Genomic DNA, 21,141 nt, shown 5'->3' on the forward strand with positions numbered 1-21,141 from the left:
CCCTTCCTCCCTTCCTTCCTTCCTTCCTTCCTTCCTTCCTTCCTTCCTCTCTCCCTCCCTCCCTCCCTCCCTCCCTTCCTTCCTTCCTCCCTCCCTCTCTCCCTCCCTCTCTCCTTCCCTCTAATCTCTCTAATCTCTCTGTCTCTTCCTCTCAAGGCAGGTGATATGGAATTGGACTGGAAAATCATAACAAGATGCATGCTGGAAACTCCAAGCACAGGATGCTGTCCTAAGTGGCCCCAGGCACTATATGCCATCTAAGCTACGCATGTACAAGTGGACCTTCTTGAGTATTTCTTATACTTCAGAGATAGATATTCCGAGGGAAATTCCAGTTTCTATGAAGAGCAGCAGTTCCGTTTAAGGTGACAGTGCGGAGCGAAAAGACCGGATGTTCACGTTCAAACTTCTGCTCTACTCTGATCCCTGGTCTCAGGACAGGAGCCAAAGTGTCCTTCCCGGGACAGTGCAAACGGAGAAATAATTATCCTGTACTTGCATGGCTCACCACTGAGCCTGTCAGCCTCCAGTATGATGAGGTATCTCTGACTTAATTATTCAATAAGTAAGGAATGCTGAGAAAGGAATTTCGACAGCTCACAGTGTTTCAGGGCTATGCCAACTTACATAAGGAGAATACAAGCTTTAAGCATCAGTTTTAACATGTCATATTTTTTGCTTGCCTTTCTTATTGGTTTTTAAAAGAGAGACCTTCGGAGAGTAGTAGATGGTTGAAACTGAGATTTCTATCCTAAAAAAATAATAATTCTAGACAGTCACGTACAAGAAGGACTTGCAGACGTAGGACCGCTCTCTACCCACTAAATAAGAATATTTTAAAGATTTTAATTCCGAGCTCTTTGCAAATACTTCAGAGGGCTCGTGCCACTGATTATTTGCATTCACTACAGAATATTGTTTTTACCTATAAAATCCCAAGAATCTTCCACCATAAATACATATGAAAATATATGTCAGACTAGCTTCTATCACATTTGTGTTTCTTTTCCTAGAGGGGAAAACAGCTCTGTTCCTGTAATGTATTCGCATCATTTAATTTACAAGCTGGTTCATTTAAAGCGGGATCATCTATCAGCAGAGGGGTGAATTTGGGAGCTCTCTCTGACGACAGATTTCTCTCTAAAATGCAAAATGATTTAGATAGTGGGGCCTGCGCTCAACTTCATTTGCTGGAGGTTTTGTGCCTGTTGTTGGGTGTCAGGTATTTCCACTGTTTGGTCTTTTAACATAACTTTCTGCCCACCTCCCTTGTTTAAAAAAAATGCAACACTAGGATCCACCTCCAAGGCTAATGCCTTATCTCATGCTCCACGACTTGCGTTGATCCTGGTGATCTTTGACTCAGCCAAGTCTTTTGACCACCTTGGGAGTGCTACAGAACATATTTCCCCTAGAGCTTTCCAAGTTTCACAGCATGGCTCGCCTTGGCCAAGAACGAGGTCTGGCTCTCAAAGCAAACCTCATGCAAATGTGAGCTTAGCAGATGAGCTGGGGACACCAGGTGTCAGTGAAGAGCCACAACTCTGAGAAACAGAAATTTTGATTGCTATGTTGAGAATGAATAATGGGAGAAAAGCTAAGGATTGCCTTTTCTCTACTTTTTTTTTTTTTTTTCCCTGTAAAACTCTCGAGCTGAAGTGATCTCATTTTCTTAGGCCCTCTCTCACCTCCTTCTTGCCCTAGTTCATCATCTTTAGGATCAAAGCTCCTCTATGATTTTCTAAATCTTTTAGAAAACTTGTAGGGACATCCAGTAATCTTGGGCCAGCGCAAGGCAGCTTGCAACCCTCCACCTTCGTGCCTGGGTTTCCCTCTTGTGTAACGACACTAAGAGATTGTTGAGTTGTTCTGGAGATAAGTACCAGATTCCTGGATAGAGATTTAGTTTGATGTTGCCCTTTATACTGATGCCCTCATTTACACACCATTTCCTAATGCATATAAACCTGGCCCTGTGAGGTTCGTGGACATTCACTGATGCGGAGACGGAATAGAGCTCCGAGGAGTTTGGAGATCATCTAGTTTCATTTGGGACCTTTACATTTGAGAAGCGGGGGCCCCGAGACATTAAGTGACTTGCACGCGGTCTCCCAAAAAAGTGAGTTAACCAAAGCCAGATTGTCTTTCTGTAGCTTGTGGCCTTTCACCACTAAAGAGAGTCGTCTGCAGCTAACTTACGCGTCTTGCTTTCTCATCATCTGTTTGCACACTAACACACCACGTTCTCTTTCCTCCAATGTGCTTTCTAGCATTTGAGAATCACACCCTATGGATCTCTTTGACCTTTTTCTCAAGCTTCTTGGACCGAAGCTCTTCTAATGCGGAGCCAGAGTGGCCCAGACATTCACAAAGAAATGGGCCCCCATCTACAAGTACCCTCTCCATTTTTCTTTTCCTCTAATATGGCCCCCCCACCCCTTGCCAATTAAAGCGCTCAGTCCAAACTAACGTGCGCATTGCTATCAGAAGTTATCAGGACATTACAGAGATTCCCCACACCAGCCAGATCAAATCTGAAGTTAGAGCGTGGCCCAGAACAGGACGGCAACATGTATAGACGTGGAGGAAGTCACAGCAAAGGCGCTAATGAGATTGGAACAAAACAAGCACATTATAACACGTTCACTGTTCCACAGCATCTGTTTAGTTACAGAACTGACAAATTACCAGGACACCCCTCGTTTAGAAAGGGGCTACCTAGCCAACCTCCATCCAGCCATTTAGGCACTTATGTGCTCACTGGTCTGTCTGAATCTTCTTGCTGCTGGAAAAGATTTGAGTATCAGATCCTAAGGAAACGTCAGGGCAGATCTGTTATAAGTGTTAGTCTTACTGATGAGATTATCAAACAAGACAGCAAGACAAAAATATTAGTCTGATATTCGTTTCATAAAACTTAGTGTATAAACAATGTATTGTTAAATATTGACAACAGGTTTTTCCCAATGATTTGAAAACAATATTATGGCCACCTTTACCATTTCCTTTTAATCTCTCTGTCTCTCTGTTTCTTTTTTTTTTTTTTTCTGTCTCTCTGTATCTTAATGTCAAAAGGAAATTATGGAGATTACCCTAATATTCAAATATGTTATAAATATCATCAGAAAGAGAGAGAGAGAGCTAGGCCGTTCTCCCCCCAAATTTTTGGAAATCATTCTACCATAAAGACAGAAAAACTCTGCTGACTATTTTCATACTGACCACATGTCAAATCATACAAGCTCTTTCCCTACTCCGAGGGCAGCTGGAAGGCAAACCAGAACTGTCTTTCTGTAAATTAGCCGTAACAAGTAATTGTGAAGCAGAAAATGTGCATCATTCACAAATTCTCGTGTCAAGTAGCAGACTTCTAACAGGGAGGACCGTGGCCTCTGTCAACACAGCATATAAGAACAGTTCCTCGGATTGTGACAAAAGTAGCCAATCTTTCCCCAAATTCAGAAACCAAATTGCAAGCCCTTACCTTGGAGGGCCTGTAAGCTATGAGTCTGTACGATAATGCAGAGCTGCAGGACCAGCTGTGGAGCACTTTCCAGAAAGGTGGCTAGCAAATGCAGCATACTCACATCTGCATACTCATACACCATTTTCCAGTAAAACCTCCATCTGTCATTCTCCCCACTCTGCCGGCTTCGAATACCTAAGTATATGGTGTGGAAATATCTAGAAAGAAAACATGGAGAATAAGAAAGAAATGAGTGGCAATTTATAATTCAAACACCCGGGCTCTTTTTCTTTTCTGCAAATCACAACGTGCAAGGACACGTGAAACAATGACTTTGGTGGCTTGTTAATTTAACGTCCAAAGTTGACCATTGAACAAGTACCCTTATTCTTCAAAGTTCATTTTGAGAAGTCACTGCAATCTTTGTGCTCGCGCAAGGTATTCCACTGACTTGCAAAATGAAGAGGGGGTGAAATGTGTTGGAAACGTGGGTGGAGAAGAGGTTTGCTACTTTGACAATCTACACACGTTCTTTCCGGGCAGTTTCCCTATGGGCTCAATGGTATTCAGGAGATGGATTTTTCCTAGGGCTCCACGCAAGCCTGAAGTATTAAAGTGTATGTGCTTGTAAACCCTCTTGATGTCTTTTTAAAAAACGTTTTATTGGGGCGCCTGGGTGACTCGGTCGGTTAAGCGTCCGACCTTGCAAAGGTCAGGTCACGATCTCACGGTTCGTGAGTTCGAGCCCCACGTCGGGTTCTGGGCTGACAGCTCAGAGCCTGGAGCCTGCTTCGGATTCTGTTCGGATCTGGTGTCTCCCTCTCTCTCTGCCCCTCCTCTGCTCGTGCTCTGTCTCTCTCTGTCTTTCAAAAATAAATAAATGTCTAAAAAAATTTAAAGAAAGTTTTATTATTGAAAATTTCAAACATGAACAAAAGGAGAAAAAAAAAATCGTGTATTGAGCCACCCGGATCAAGCCATTGTCGATACGTGTATGCACAACACACACGTCATTTGTCATTTATACCTCCACTGACTCCCTGCCACCAGATTATCTGGAGGCAAATCCCAGGCATCATGTTATTTCATCTGTAAATATTTTATTAAAGATAATTTACATGCATAAATGCAATACCGCTATTACATTACAAATAAGGATAATTTAGTATTGTTAAATACTTGGTTTTCACGTTTTGCTGATTATCATAATTTCTTTATAGTTTGTTTGAAATACAATCCGAATGAGACCCCTGTGTGATGATTATTTGACATGTATCGTAAGTCTCTTTTATGCCACGGATTCCTCTTCCATTGTTTTTTCATTTCCTGCACATTTTTCACTGTCTTGATCTTGATGATTGCATTCATGAGGTGTGGTTAACATAGCTGTCCTTTTTGTTTTCTTCAGTGAGGTAGTTAGTGTTGATTAGATTCAAGTTTGATCGTTTTTAGCAGGTGAGGTTGAGTACTTTCTTGAGGAGACCCTACTGTTCTCCTTTATGACACCATCATCCACTGTTGATCGTTTCCAAGAACTCTTCATTCATTAGGGTTGCGAAAAGGTGATATCTGAGTCTATCACCCTTAAAAATTTTTTAAGTTTTTATTGAAATTCCAGTTAATGAACATACAGTGTAATCTTAGTTTCAGGTTTACAATATAGTAATTCAACACTTCCATACATAGCTGGGGCTCATCACAGCCAGTGCCCTTCTTACTCCCCATCACCCAATTAACCCATCCCCTCTAGTAACTATTAGTCTGCTCTCTATAGGTAAGAGTCTGTTTCTTGGTTTGCCTCTTTCTCTCTTTTGTTTCCCCTTTGCTCATTTTTTGGGGTTGTTTCTTAAGTTTCACATACGAGTGAAATCTTACAGTTTGTCTTTCTCTGACTGACTTATTTCACTTAGCATAATATTCTCTGGTTCCAGCCACATGGTTGCGCATGGGAAGATCTCATGCTTTTTAATGGCTGAGTAATATTCCATTGTATAAACATACCACCGTTCCCTTATTCATTCATCAGTCAATGGACACTTGGGCTGTTTCCATAACTTGGCCATTGTAGATAATGCTGCTATGAACATTGGGGTGTAAGTATCCCTTTGAATCAGTAGTTTTGTATTCTTTGGGTAAATACCTAGGAATGCAATTGCTGCATCACAAGGTAGTTCTGTTTTTAGCTTTTTGAGGAACCTCCATATTATTTTCCAGAGTAGCTGTACCAGTTTGCAGTCCCACCGACAGTGCAAGAGAAGTCCTCTTTCTCTGCATCCTTGCCAACACCTGTTGTTTCTTGTGTTGCTGACTTTAGCTATTCTGAGAGTTGTGAGGTGATATCTTATTGTGGTTTTGATTTTTATTTCGCTGATGATGAGTGGTGTTGAGCATCTTTTCATGTGTCTATTGGCCATCTCCATGTCTTCTTTGGAAAAGTGGCTATTCGTGTCTTCTGCCCACTTTTTTTAATTGGATTATGTGTTTTTTGGGTATTGACTTTTATAAGTTCTTTATATATTTTGTATACTAACCCTTTATCAGATACGTCATTTGCAAATATCTTCTCCCATTCTGTAGATTGCCTTTAGTTTTGCTGATGGTTTTCCTCGCCGTACAGAAGCTTTTTATTTTGATGAAGCCACAATAGTTTATTTTTGCTTTTGTTTCCTTTGCCTCAAGAGACATAGGTAGAAAGAAGTTGATACGGCCAATGGCAAAGACATTAATTACTGCCTGTCTTCTCCTGTAGGATTTTTATTGTTTCACGCCTCACATTTAGGTCTTTAATCCATTTTGAATCTGTCTTTGTGTATGGTGTAAGAAAGTGGTCCAGTGTCATTCTTTTGGATGTTTCTGTCCAACTGTCCCAACACCAATTGTTGAAGAGACTGTTTTTTTATCCCATTGTACATTCTTTCCTGATTTGTGGAAGATTAATTGACCATATAGCTGTGGGTTTATTTCTGGGTTTTCTATTTTGTTCCATAGATCTATGTGTCTATTTTTGTGCCAGTACCGTACTGTCTTGACTACACCTTTGTAATATAACTTGAAGTCCAGAATCATGATGCCTTCAGTTTTGCTTTTCATTTTCAAGGTTGCCTTGGCTCTTCATATCACTGTAATTTTGTTGTTGTTTGTTGTTGTTGTTGTTGGCTAGAATACTTCTCCAGCTGTTAGATCAATGTCTTTGCAGTATGTTTGGTTGACTGAAGCTTATTCTCTAGTAGATCACTCAAGAAGGGTGCATAGGGACAATAGTGTTTGAGTTCTTGCATATTTACAACAGCATGTGCCTATGAATCTTGCCTTGTGTGGGAATAGGTTTCCTAAAATCTCACAATTTGAAATGAAAATTGGTGCCCATTTTTAGAGTCAGTGAAAGAGCCTACCCAATGCAAAGATTCTCCGATACCAAGAGGGGAGGATGGGAGGGATACAGCAGCGAAGTACAAAAGCAGAACAGCTGGGACAACCTTTTCACTGGAGGGTCAGTTTGCTTGGCTGTAAAACCTATGCCTATTCCATACGAGACCCAAGATCTGCAATTTATTTATTTAAATCCATCAAATCGGTTAATTTCCTGTTTACTAGCATAAAGTGTCGTAATGGAAGTCTGATAAAAATCTGATACTCTTTCTCTTATAAACTACCTGAGCTTGTTGTTTGGATGTCCAAACAATATTTTGTTTCCCTTTGAAAAACTATAGTTTTATTAAAATGTATCTTGATACTGAATATTCTGCACAAGTTTCTCTGGAATGTGGTACATACACTCTTCATTATGTAGTTTCAAGTCTTCTTGATTTATAGTATTGAGATTTATTTATTTATTCTCCATTACTTTGGTTTCCTTCTTTGAGGACTCCTATTTAGTTATATTGTATCTTCTTTATCTTCTGTATCAACCAACTTCCCTGAACTCTTTTAATCTCAAATTACTTAATGATTTCATTTTTTCCTCATTTTGACCTTCGATTTATCTGCTAACTATGGTGTCTTGATAGTGTTTTACTCCTTGTGGTTGAGTTTTCATGTTTCAGCTGCTTTTAAAAAAAATGAGAATTCTATATTGGGTTATATCATCTTTCTTGTCAAATCTTCTTTCTATTTATTTCTGATGCTTTTCTAATTCGGATTTACATCTTTCATAGTTTTTATAATTCTGTTAATTTATTTCAACTCATTTTGAAATATTTGCTTAGGGTTTTTATCTGTTTTCCACATGTGTTTTTTTCCTGGTATGCTTTCATTATCTGCAGGAACATCATCATATTTCCTATTTTCATTTCCTTATAATAGTTTTGATCTTTTTCTCATTGCTAAGTTTAATGAGTTACTAAAGCTTTTATGTAGTTTTAGGAGGGGTCAATGGGCCAGGATAGTTTGGCTGGTTTCATAGCTCCAGAGCTCATTCCTCTGCTGTTCTCACGAAGGAAGAACTTGTCAGCTTTCTGACATCACTGCCTTTGTTTCTGTGACCCTTCCTTTCCATCTGGGCCTTCTCGTTCATTTCTGGTGGCTGTCCTTGTCCTGCTCAGTTGGAATCTATTCCCAGCAGATTCTCCTTAGTGTGGAGCCTTGTCTTGGAAGGGTCTGCAGTCTGTGGGTAATGAGACTGCTCCAGTAGCATCACATTTAATTGCATTATGGTCCCCTTGGGCTCATCCTTGCACTGGATCATTGAGAACACACTTCTAGGCCTTTCTTCCTCTCCTGTAAGATTGGATATTCCAGTGAGTGGCTGTTGGGGATTTGGAGGTTCTCCCGTTCTTAAGGTCTTCCCTCTGCCTCTTCCTACATAGTTGCCGATACCACATGGCTCTTACGAACTGTCCCGAATTTGTCCCTTGGTAATGACGGGGGTATCTCAGCACTGAGCTTTATTGCGGGTATTGCAATAAAACTTCAGTTTTGCTCTGCTTATTTTAATGGGATCGTTTTGGTAGATTCAAAAACTATGCTGCCACTGCCACTGCATTTACAGAGCAAGAGCATTTTAAAACACAAAAGCAGATTTAATCATTCCCTGGGGCCTCGGATTGCTCTCTATCAAGTATATGATGAAGTCTGTAGAGCACTGCTTACAGGGACTTTCATGAACAGATCCCTGTGTTCTTAACACTCCACAGCTGCTGCTTGTGATTAGCCTGGTGCAATGCGCTGGCACCCCCTTTCTCAGATTTCCATGTGCTTTGCACAAGCTCATCCTTTTCTTGGAGTGCCTTTCTTGCCTCATGGACTGGCAAACTCATTTTTGAACTGACCAGATCTGTCCGGCGATCACCAATAATCACTCACTCTCCTGTGCTCTCCCTGTGTGTATTACTTCCTTAGGGCTTTAACAAAGTCCCACAAACTGGTAGCTTAAACCACAGAAATGTATTGTCTCCCAGTTCTGGAGGCTAGAAAGCCAAGATCAAGCTGTTGGTAGGGTTGGTTCCTTCTGAGACTGTGAAGAAGACTCTGTTGCCTGCTCTCCCTTAGTTTCTGGTGGTCTGCTGGAACTCTGTGGTGTTCCTTGGATTGTGGATGCATCACCCCACTCTCTGCTTTCATCACATGGTGATGGTCTCCTCACATGGTCTCCTCCATGTCTCAGTTGGAATTTCTCCTTTTTATAAACGCGCAGTCGTATTGGATTAGGACCCACCCTAATGACCTCATCTTAACTTGATCATCTGCAAAACCTCGTAGTGTTTTCAAATAAGATCACATGCTCACGTAGAGGGTGTCAGGACTTCAACATCTTCTAGGGGGACACAATTCAACCAACAGCACTCTTCTCTTGAATTTGATCTTGTTTACCCTATGACCTCTCCTCCTCTGTTCCAAATCTGCATCTCCCACTCCAGCCCTCCCCTGAAATCCAACCTGTATGTCCATCTGCTTTCCAGGTTTCCAATAGGCATATAAAAACAAATATATTCAAAATGCTTGATTAGCTTTTCTTCTAAATTTGTGCCATCTCATACATAATACTCTACACTGCCATATATTCAGTCATCCAAGCTACAAGCCTAGGGGTCATATGAGCCTACTACCCCTCCCTTACCCCTTATATATGATAATAGACTATATTCTGGAATGCTATCTCCTTAATGTATGTTCCCCTCTGTCTCCTAAAGTCTGAGTCTCTGGGTTTCTGTTTTGGTTCTGTAACCTACCACAGTATGACCTTAGATTTGACATCTTTCTGCCTCAGCCCTTCCATCTCTAAAGGCGGAAGAGAACAGCACCAATTGCATAGGCTGATCTGAGAAGTAAATGAAGTAAACACGAAGGCTTAGCACAGAGCCTGGTAAATAGTAGGCATTCAGTAAATGTTAGTTCTTACTTTTAATCAACTTTGGATTCTCTAATGGACCTGTCACTGTGCTTCTAGATGTATAAACTGAATCTAATTCTGCCATCTTTTTAAAACTCTTGTTTCATGTTTATTTATTTATTTTGAGAGAGTGCGCTTGTGAGTCGGGGAGGGGCAGAGAGAGAGGAAGAGAGAATCCAAAGTAGGCTGTGTGTTGTCAGCACAGAGCCCGACACGGGGCTCAATCACACGAATGGTGAGATCATGACCTGAGGCGAAATCAAGAGTCGGAAGCTTGACCAACTGAGCCACCCAGGCACCCCCAAATTTTTGGCATTTTAAAAACCTCAGTGATTCCCCATTGCCTAGAAGATATACAGTGAATTCAAGCAGTGAAAGACAGTTAAGGCTTTTAGTTTATCCCTTCTAACCTAACTTTTGGCTTCTGTACCCTTCACCCCCCCCCTTCCTATATCCTGTGTCCTGCCATATTCAATCACTTGCTGCTCCTTGGCTATAAATTCACGCCTCAATACCTTTGTTCCTATGGTTCTCTTGCCTGGAAAGTCTCTCCACACCCTTTAACACCCTGGAATTTTTATCATTTTATGAGTCGAATATCATCATTCCCTCACCCTCTGTGACCACCCAGGAAGCCGTTCCACTGTTTGTACCCCAACTATATTTATGCAGACTTTTGACCAGAGTAAATACCATTATTTTGTATTTGTTCATTTGTGAGTTCACCTCACATCCCAAATATAAACCCCTGGAGAGAAAAGAATGTCACTGTTTTTGTGTCCCTACGTCTAGCTCAGTTTCTCATGATTAACAGGCACTCAATTTACTTCACGGCATTTTATTCCTTCAGTGAATATGTATTAAACACGTGCAATGTTTGCAATTTTGTATTTTTCTGTAAGGGGGGGGCGTGGCAGCCACTGTCCAGTTTTGAGCAAAAGAGTGAGAAATCTGACTTAGATTTTAACAAAATTGCTTATTGTGTGAAAAGGAGAGGGCAGGGGGGGCATGGGGGTAGAGAGGGACATCAGCTGGAAGACTATTGCGATCATCTGGGCGAGAGAAGACTCGGATTTTCACTAGACTGCCAATGGCATTGGTGGTAAAAAGGCGTCAGAACTGGATAACGGTGAAGAGGGCACCGACACCCTCTGCATGTTGAGTGAACAAATGAATGATTTCAATGCTCAACCTTCTTGCGATTATCACAGGAGGTTAAAATCCAGGACCCCCATGGCATTGACAAAGGCAGTAAAGCTCCCACAAATGCCTCCCCGAGTTCTTTCAATGCCAGTTTTCACCTGCGGAGGAGATTATGCATCCTCTAAGCTCTCCAGCCACAGGCTAAAAAGCCACAGATGGATCTCCCTGGTCCGTGGCCCATGGGGACTGAACTCTTCTGGTGCAATGAAACATTTGTTGTGTTTTGCTTTGTTTTGTTTGGTAGCACCGGGAGCTCTCAGTTAACCTGATGGTGGTGGTAGGTTTGTTCCTAAGGAACACAACGAACAGGTAATCTGGCCTTCGGGAGTTTCACATAATAGGACACAAAAATCTAATCTTCCGATAATGCACATACAGAGTTGAAATACCTACAAACCCAGAATAGTAAAAACAAAACAAAACAACTTTAAGGCCAAATGAGCTGTATATGTAAAGGCAGAAAGATGGGGGTGGGGAAAGCCCTATGTCGCGATAATAAATGCCTTTGCATATGTAGTTCCCTTCACCTGGAAGTATTTTGCACATTCATGTTACGTTTTCTTGGAATGGCCTTCCCTCTTTTCTCCACTAAGGAAACTTAATGTTTGTGGTTGAAAACTCTGGTAATACATCTCCCTTCAGAATACCTTCCTCGGGGACCCGCAACCAAGAATCCTTCCCTGCACCTGACTTCGTGCCTACCTTTAATACTGCGGGTATCTCACTGTATTAAGATTATTTGCTTCTATGTTGGATTCCATTTGCAGATTGGACTGTGCCCATCCGTCACTGAAGCTTTGCCATTCAGCACTATTTTTGTTCATGCAAGCATTCACAAATGTGTGCTCAATTGATTTGGGGGGGAGAAAACCTCAAATTGTATTTCTTTATAATTAGTTACTTCGATGAGATTGGTAAATAGCCTATGTCACATCAATTTTTGCTTCTGGTTGGAAGGACACAACAGTTTATGATATTTAACTAATAGTGCCCCTGTTATGAATATTATGTAGTATCGGGATAGTGTTCTACTTTCTCTAAATCAGCTGTGATAGCCATCAGGAGTGTCATGCCCATAACTTGGTCATGAGGAAATGTCAGCTTGGGTTTTTCTCAAGTCTGTGCTCTGAAAAATGGCGAGAATAAAGAGGCTTTGCAACCGCAATCGGATTTCTTCCATCTTGCCAATGTGTTAATTGTATAACATACTTTGGTCATATGATTTTTTGTGACTTACTTTTCATCTGCTACCAGAAGGAGAGGTTGAAATAGAAGAGAAATATGTACTATGAGTCACACATCTTCCCATTTATTCCTCACAACACGGTAAGAAAAATTTGCCCCAGGTGAGTGGGGGATGAAAACATAAATTTGTGTTTCAATGTCATATTCTTTCCCCTCTGCCATTGCTACCTCCGATATGGGCTCTGTTGACTCCTGCCTTCCAGCTGTAAAATAAGCCCCCAAGAGAAGTCTTCAGCTTTTCAGCTTTTGCTCAACATTTGACCACCATCATGGAATTTCACATTGTACACCCGCAGCACATATGGCAGGAGCTTTGACTTCAGGGAGATCTGCTTCTATGATAATTTACTTCTCAGGACAGGAAATTCCCTCCGTGTTGACAAAAAGCCCCAGATAGCCCTCTACTAACTGCTAATGTCACCTGTTCTAGAGACAAACCATCAGTGCAGAAAGCAAAGGAAGTCTGGTGACATTTATCATTCAATTCTAACAAATGGATAAAGATGTTGAGTTGTTTAAAGAAGCCAGGCTAGCCTTCATTATGTTTTTTATCTAGTAAACTACATAGGAGACTGAGAAGTACACACAGAGAAGTAGACCCAGGAGTCCCTTTTCTACAGAAGTTTAGGACAATGTGACTAAGGGCTTGTGTTCCAAGGAAAAGCAGTTGTATTCCTTGAAAAAGAAGCAAAATTGCCAAGTTTGCTCTTCCATGGTGGTGTTTTTTGTTTGCTTTAAAATTTTTTTTAGTGTTTATTTTTGAGAGAAAAAGAGAGAGGAGAGAGAGCATGAATGTGGGAGGGGCAAAGAGAGACGGAAATGCAAAATCCGAAGCGGGCTCCAGACTCTGATCTGTCAGCGCAGAGCCCGACGTGGGGCTTGAACCTCCTGACAGGCTGCTGTGAGGGTTGAATGGAGGATGTGTCTTACACACGTGCCTGGTTCACGATAGGAAGGTTGCTGCTCTCCAAGGTTATTGATGCTCTGGATTCTTCTAGAATGTTCATCTTTTTGATGCTCTGAATTCTTCCAGAATGCTCATCTTTTTAACCCTAGTAACTGAAGGTAGTTTTTTGTCTTCAGCTCTTCTCGTTTTCCTTAGGCATTTTATTCTTGGGAGTATTTCCACCACATTGGATTTGGCCTTTGTCTGGTTTTCCAGAGGGGCAGATGAAAAAGAGTGCCACTCTACTGCAAAACGAGACAATTCCTAGACCTTCTGAGTATCAAAGGAATCCCAGTGGGGGTCCACAAGGGGAGTGGAGGGACTCACTAAACTTTTTCTTCTTAGGATTTGGCTTTGCTGTGTTGATAAAAGAAAGGTATCTCTGAAAGGGGCAATGGTGACCAGGGAAGTGCATAGTAATGAAAGCCTCAATACTTTTTAGGTATTCATACACACGGCAGGGAGGATTCATAGAAAGCCATGTTTATAGTGAAAAATTTAGCCTAATTACCAAAGCGTTTCATGTAAGAGGTAAAAAAAAAGTTTCAAAGCTTTAGCCTTGAGGATGAAACACGCCCTACGCATGAGAGAGCAGTGGCTTTAACTCCACAGCTCTCATTAGTGCTGATGGGAGATGTTCCCAATAAAAGCCCACTCTGAAATATCAACGTGTTCTGCCTGCTCCTCAAGGTAAATACGCTCGGATGACATTTGCCGCTCTTACTGTAGGACTGATTCCTCTTCTGGGAGGCTCATTCTTCTTATTTGTTGCCTGGGGAAGTGTGCTAAGAGAAGACACAGTTTTCCTTAACATCACAAAAGGTCACCAGGAATTCTGCACCAGCTTTATCAACATAATGTCGGTCTACCAATAGCTGGATTTTGTAATTTCCTCAGCTTTCTTGAGGCTGTGCACAGCAACGCATCTAGCTGACTCCCACCATGCTGCACCCCCAGGCACCCACGTATAACCCAGCCCCTCTACAACACACGTGGACACCAGTTCACCTCCGGTGGTTTTCGGGGGATTCCCACTGAGCTGAAATGCTTAGCTCCTTCTCGTCAGTTTCCAAGTGCCAAGAGCAACCTGGGCTAGCGTCTCAGCCTCCCACATGGCCAACTCAGACCTAAACATAAGGGGGCAAAAAGCAATCGACGTGGGGGTGGGGAGAGGGGAAAGTCCACACATTCATCATGTCAAGCATTATAAATGCGTTCAATCTGACTACGTAGCGTGACTGAGATCTTTCAGTCATCTGTGCGGAAAGGAGCTGTGTGTAACTGTTGTTTCAGACAGTTCATATCCGAATGAATACTTCAGTCCTTAAATAATGTTTGATCAAGTGCTCACTACCGGTATGTCGCGAGCGGAATCAGAAGTCGTGACTAGCTATGAGGGTACTGTGCCTACATATTCTAATACGGAATTATTTTTGTATCTTCCAGCACATTAAACGGTTTCGCTGCTAAGCGCTGTTATTTCTACCACCTGAAAAATGCAGAGCAAAATCTGTGCAGAAGAGTTTTAAAGAAACAACATGAATAAACAGTAATTCCAGCAAGTGGTAGTTTCCTGTGGCTTGGCTACAAAGCTTTACACTAGGAATGTATATACATTTACGGCACACGCAGACACACACACACACACATACAGGTGTATATATACACACATGTACGCACATCTCAACACTAGACGCTGAGAAGTAACAAAATAGTATGGCTTCTTGTCTTAAGAAGCTCTTTCGTGGAGGGGGTGCCTGGGTGGCTCAGTCGGTTAAGCATCCGACTTCGGCTCAGGTCATGATCTCATGGTGTGCGAGTTTGAGTCCCGCGTCGGGCTCTGTGCTGCCAGCTCGGAGCCTGGAGCCTGCTTCGGATTCTGGGTCTCCCTCTCTCTCTGCCCCTCCCCCTCTTGCACTCTGTCTCTCTCTCGAAAATAAATAAACATTAAAAATTTTTTTAAAAGAAGAAGCTCTTTGGTGGATATGTTAAGCAATAAGGGCACACCACAGCACTTTTTTTTTTTTTTTTAAACACCAGAATACCAGATCTCAATTTATGCTGAACAGTCAAGATGACTAAAAGTCCTGGCCTATATGCCCATGGTGGAAGATTTTCCTAGTGGCGATTGTTTTAAAATCAGGTTCTATTTCCCATCCATCACCCAAAGGGGCGGGGGCATAGGGGGAGCGGTGTGTGTGACAGGTGAAAGAATGAATTGGATGACCTTGCACTTGACAAACACTAGGGGTCACAGCTATCAGAGGACGGTCTGGGCTGCTCCTCCTACCCCCCCCCCCCCCCCCCCCAGGGGACCAGGGTGAGGTGTCACCTCACACTGCGGAGACACCTCCTCAACACCCACCCTGCTCTGTGTTGTCACCCAGCCCTGGGTGCGTCATCTCTCCCAAACCAAGGGGCGTGTTTGCAGCCAGCCTCTCAGATGCCTGAGAAGAATATCCGCGGTAATAAAGACGGGAGTGCGCTCAGGATCTCCCAGGAAACCCTTGACAGGGACAAGAATTCCAGAACCTTTTCTTCATTTCCTACACTTACTTTTTTCCCCCAAGGGCAACACTTGCCTCTCCAACTAAAGAGGGTTTGCATTTCTCTGCATATATTTGGCCCCCGAGCTGTGTTCCTGTCACCTCTATCTCCTGCTCAGAAAAGGAGAATTAACATGGGTCCTCACAGAACAGCACGCAGGTACTACTGTGTGTTTTGGTACAGAACATCCTCGCAGGGCGTCATCTTATACCCAGTAAAATCGCACTTACTTGGCATCTCAAAAAACTTCTTAATTATTTGTATTGTTCTGTGAAAGTAAACCTTACGTGTGAGACAGGGTTATTTTTGTGTTGTTTAAAAACAATTGTTTTTTAATGTTCATTGATTTTTGAGAGAGACAGAGACAGAATGTGAGTGGGTTACGGGCAGAGAGAGAAAGGGAGACACAGAATAGAAGCAGGTTCCAGACTCTGAGCTGTCGGCACAGAGCCCGACGCAGGGCTCAAACTCACGGACCGCCAGATCATGACCTGAGCCCAAGTTGGAGGCTCAACAGACTGAGCCACCCGGGTGCCCCTGTGTTGTTTAATTTTCACACGTACCTCTCAGGTAGTTAATGTATAAATAGGCACTCTTCACGTATTTCCTCAAATCTAGAGTAGGAGAGAACAGAGTTGTTTTCTCTACAAAATAGTTTCCCCTAGAACGGACAACCCAGCCAGGGCCTCTTGGGACACATGGTACATTCGGCTGAAACAGGAAAGAAAGCTGTTGAACTTGAAAGGAAGTTCCTTTACTCATTCTTAACACCTCCTACCAGGTGTTAGGCCCTCAGAACGATGTGTTTCTCCCCAAATGATTCTTAGAGTTCTAATACACTAATATTTTCATAGTAAAATATGTGTTAAAATGGAGAAGAGTGGCTTGGAGAAAATATAGCATGCTATTGACATGGTATAATTTTTTTTTTAAAGTATGAAATTTATTGTCAAATTGGTTTCCATACAACACCCTATGTGGTATAGCTTCAATTCAAGCCTTCCAATGATTAAGAGACTACTGGCAGAAATTATTAATGATATTTAGAAGACATAGGGTAACAGAACATTGGGAACATTGGTTCTCACTCCTCAGGAAATAGCGATTGTGATGGAATCAGAATCTTCATGTTAAGCTCTGCTGGATTGATTTTATGACAAGCGAAGAAAGTTCCAAGTGTGTGTGTGTGTGTGTGTGTGTGTGTGTGTGTGTGTGTTTTATTCTTTTTAAATTATAATGCTTTGCAGTTTTTATATCCTTGACTTTAGCAGACTTATGGACATGTATGGTTTTAGAAGTTAACTGAAAAATCCATAGGCCTGGGGCATCTGATGAATCACATCCATTGAGTGGCCAAGTGGGAAGAAAAGAGAATGAGGGGGCCAACCGCGGACACCTTGTTATAGTTCAGGGTGTGCTGTGATCCTGGTTGGCTCTGGGGTCCTGTCTGGAGTGTCCTCAAGCAGACATACATTATAGGGATCGATTTTACCATCACCATTGAATTCTTATAGCTGTTTGGGTCCAAATGCAATTATGTCGCAATCTCGTTAACATACTTCATTACTGTTTACATTGTTGTTATTATAACTTTATTATTTACTTATTCATTTATGCAGAATCTTGGCAGAATTCGATAACATAAAATATAGTGCTGTGGAAAGAGAGGGGAACAAAAGAACTGTGGGTCTGGATGGAGTGGGTCTGAAATATTTCAGTGTTTGTGCATAGGAGATCTTTGTGTCGTGAGCCGTCAGGTTTCACTTTCCACTGAGGCCATTGGTTGTGCCCTGTGTGGCAAGATGCTGAGATGAGAACATAAGATGTTTGCTGACTCCACGCCTACAGTGGCTGGTTTAGTCTAGAGTTCATCACAGCCTCACCCCAAACACCTAATTCCCGAGACGGGATTGCTAAAAGGCTCCAGAGGCCAGACTTTTGTAGACTGTGATGTCAATTCAGCAGGAAGAAAGCAGAGGACCTTCCTAAGACTGGAGAGTTCCCTTAATGGAGGTGCTGACATCACAGAGGTGGTGACAGTACAGAGTGGCTCGTGGGGATGAGTCAGGAAAGGGGGAACACCTTTCTCTAAAATGACGGACATAATTCTTTCCTTATCCCATTTGTTCGGCAATCTGTGTGCTCAACTGTTTTTAATACCCCAGGGATAATTGTCATAGGACAATTGGCAGTAAGAATTTGGCAAGTAAGATGTGAGGAAACAATATGGTGAATGTGGCGGGGGGTGATCCTTTATCCAAATAATCTAACGGCACGTAGAGTCCCGTTCAGGAATACTGCAGTCAAAGCTTCCAGGACCACCTACAAGCCAGTAACTATGGAAATTGTTCCTTGGGGATTGTGCCTACAAACAAATTTTGCGGTGTTTCCAAAAGCAAAGTCCCCTTTGCTTATAGTAATGAATTCAGTGGCGCATTCATTCATTCATTCATTCAGCAAGTATTTATTGAGCACTAGTTCAGAGATAGGCACTTGTTTTAGCTCTGGGAATATAGCAGGGAATGAAATATGTACTTGTATTCTAGTGGGGGAAGACAGACAATAAGCAAAATAAACAAGTAGAAGATAAAATATACAATTCACGCCAAGTGCCGAGGAAAAAATAAGCCAGGAAGGAGGGTAAGGAATGTTGGGGTGCTTGTCAATGTCAATACAGCCAGGGAAATTTACTAGAGAGATGAATCTGAGTCAAAATTCAAAGGATGGAAGAGAGGTAAGCCCTCTTCACTTAAAACCTGAAGAAGAAGATTCCAGGCAGAAAGGACAGGAGGTACAAGGAGCTAAGGTGGGCATATACCTAGTCCATTCCAGGAGCACCAGGTAGATAAAAACGAGCAAGGGGAGCGTAGTAGGAGATGGGATCAGAGAGGAAATGAAACAGCCTGATCACAAAGGGCCTGCTGGGGTCTGTACGGACCGTCTAAGTGAGAGGAGAAACAATCTGAGGGTCTGAACAGGTGACAGACGTGATCTGGCCAACATTTCACAAGGATTTTCTGACAGCTGTGCTGAGACCAGGATGAAGGGAAGTAGGTAGAATCAGGGAGGTTACTTAATAACCTTGGCAGGTGATGATAGTTGTGTGGACCTAGATAATAGCCATGGAGAACGATGTGGCCTCCGGTGTTCATTTAGAAGTTGGGGCCAGTGGGAGTTGCTCTGATCAAATGTGGGTGTGAAAGAAAGAGGAAACAATGTTGGTTCCAAGATGTTTGCCCTGAGCTCCTGCCAAATGGAGTTGACATTTACCGAGCTGAGGAAACTGAGGTAAGTGACTTGCTAGATGATGATGAGCTTCAGACATGTTAATTCTGAAGTGCTTCTTAAACATTCAAGCAGAGATCTTGAGTAGGCCACTGGGTGTGTCGGGAATTCAAGCCCAGTCTGAGGATGATTTGGGAGGCGTTACAGTATTTAAAGCTACAAGATGAGATCATCCTCCCTTGGAGTAAAGTTGTGCCAACCTTACTCATCTGCGTGCCTCCTCACTAGGCATGGGTTTCATGCCCCTCATGAGAGAGTTTTACTTCAAAAGGCACCATGCCTAAATACCTCAGGTGATCCTAGGGGCAGGGGATTCTCTCAGGGAAGTGTGAATGCCCAGGAAGTCACTCCTTTCTCAAGTTCTGGAGTGGGAAAGAAGTCTACCTAAGCCAGGGGTTGGGGGACACAAGGGTTGTCTACCCAACAGACCACAGTGTTATTTCAAACTCCTAGAAGAAAGCTGGATAGTGTGGCTTTGAAATTAATGTGATGATAAATTGTCCATGATGTCTAACCCTAGATGCAATTTTGGTCATCTTTTTTCAATTGATATGCTGGTGAAAATGACACAGTTATATTCAGAAAGTTCTTCCTTACGGAGTAGCCAGAAATGGCTGGGCTTCCCCTTAGCTGGAAAGGGAAGAGAGAAAACACAGAGAATCCAAGGCACCATCATGGCAAGTGTGCGCTGGCATGTTGATGTCCTGCCCACGGTCCCTTGTCACCCCTGCCCTGGTACATGCTGAGGGTTTTCTCTCAACCCATATGCAAGGCAGCATGGAGGAGCTGAGGAGTTAGTGCCCACGGTCGGCTCTCTGCCAATGACAAGGCAGAGTGGTTGGTTGGATAAATATCCCAGCTGCTTCGCGTGATGTAATTCTGAAGGGTGTGTTCTCTACTGCCTCAAAGAGACCTTCGTGGGTCATGTCCCAGCTGCCCACAGTGGTTACCTACTCATTCACGTACACTCTGATGACTGCTTTCCCTTCGCTTCCTGTCTGCTTCCCCACTCCTATTGGTACTTCCCGGAGTTGCCTTCAAATAAACCATTCACACTTAAGCCCCCCTCTTAATTACAACACCTCTTCAGAGCGGCACCCCCAATGAGGCACCTCCTCTGGACATCAGTCCTCCAAATATACTAGTGGCATCATATCAGTGACATGCCCACTAACCCCACAGTGGCTCCCGAGTTTCCTGCTGTGTCTCGATTATTCTGCCAAACACTCCACGTGGTCTCTGATCAGGTCCAACTTCGCGGCTCATCTCATTGTATGGCAGTGTCCATGCGACCCACGTGGACTTCCTTCACAGCCCTGCATGCCTCCTTCCTTCCTCCCTTGGTGTCTACCCACGTTAGTTCTCCCTGAACGAAGTGCCCAATCAAATCTGAGGGCGACTCCCCCAGGCTCAGCCCAAGCTCTCTCCAACTGCTGTTCCTAGCACAGTGATTTGAAATTCTACTGAATTCTCTCAGCACCAAAAGTCTCGATCCCCAATGATCCCTAATCCATGCCTGAAAGCCTAAGTTTTGTTTTGCGTGCTAACTCTGATCCATTGGAGGTCACTGTGTTGAGAAGGATTCTGAGCTGGTCTTTGAGGTCCTTGGCATTAATTAGTGGAATCTGCCATGTGATAAGCAATAGCTAATGCAACCGATATTAGCTCAAATTCCTTCTTGTGGTGTTTAGTTTTGACTCATTAAATTATAAGCCCCTCCAGCTGGTTATTCTGTGATATTTATATTCTTCCTCCTTTGAGCCTATCCAACTTATCAGTCTAAATGTAGATTCATTAATCTACATGAATTATGGGGTTCAAATTCGTATACATATACATACATGCATACAGATGCATGCCCTTGACTTCGGCTCAGGTCATGGGCTCACAGTCAGAGAGTTCGAGCCCCACATCGAGCTCTGTGCTGATAGCACAGAGCCTCCTTAGGATTCTCTCTGTCTCCCTCGCTCTCTGCCCCTCCCCAGCTCGTGTGCTCTGTCTCTCTCTCTCTCTCTCTCTCAAAAGAAATAAATAAACATAAAAAAATTTTTTTAAATAATAAAACCAGTTTTCTCATCTTAGAGCATTCTGTGACACAGACCTACCTCCTGTGCCATATCA

At 42.7% G+C, this 21,141-nt stretch overlaps 1 protein-coding gene across 1 annotated transcript in view; it reads right to left on the bottom strand.

Moving 5' to 3' along the window:
* XKR4 (XK related 4) overlaps window positions 1-21,141 on the bottom strand; it is a gene marked incomplete at its 5' end in the record, with an annotated part of 437,799 nt that overhangs the window by 168,957 nt on the left and 247,701 nt on the right. Inside the window, one exon of the mRNA XM_040487844.1 lies at window positions 3,485-3,684. Coding sequence (XP_040343778.1) covers window positions 3,485-3,684 — 200 coding nt within the window. The remainder of the gene's footprint in view (window positions 1-3,484; window positions 3,685-21,141) is intronic.

This window comes from Herpailurus yagouaroundi, unplaced genomic scaffold (assembly GCF_014898765.1).
Source record: "Herpailurus yagouaroundi ecotype Mexico unplaced genomic scaffold, PumYag 165, whole genome shotgun sequence".
NCBI lineage: Eukaryota > Metazoa > Chordata > Mammalia > Carnivora > Felidae > Herpailurus > Herpailurus yagouaroundi.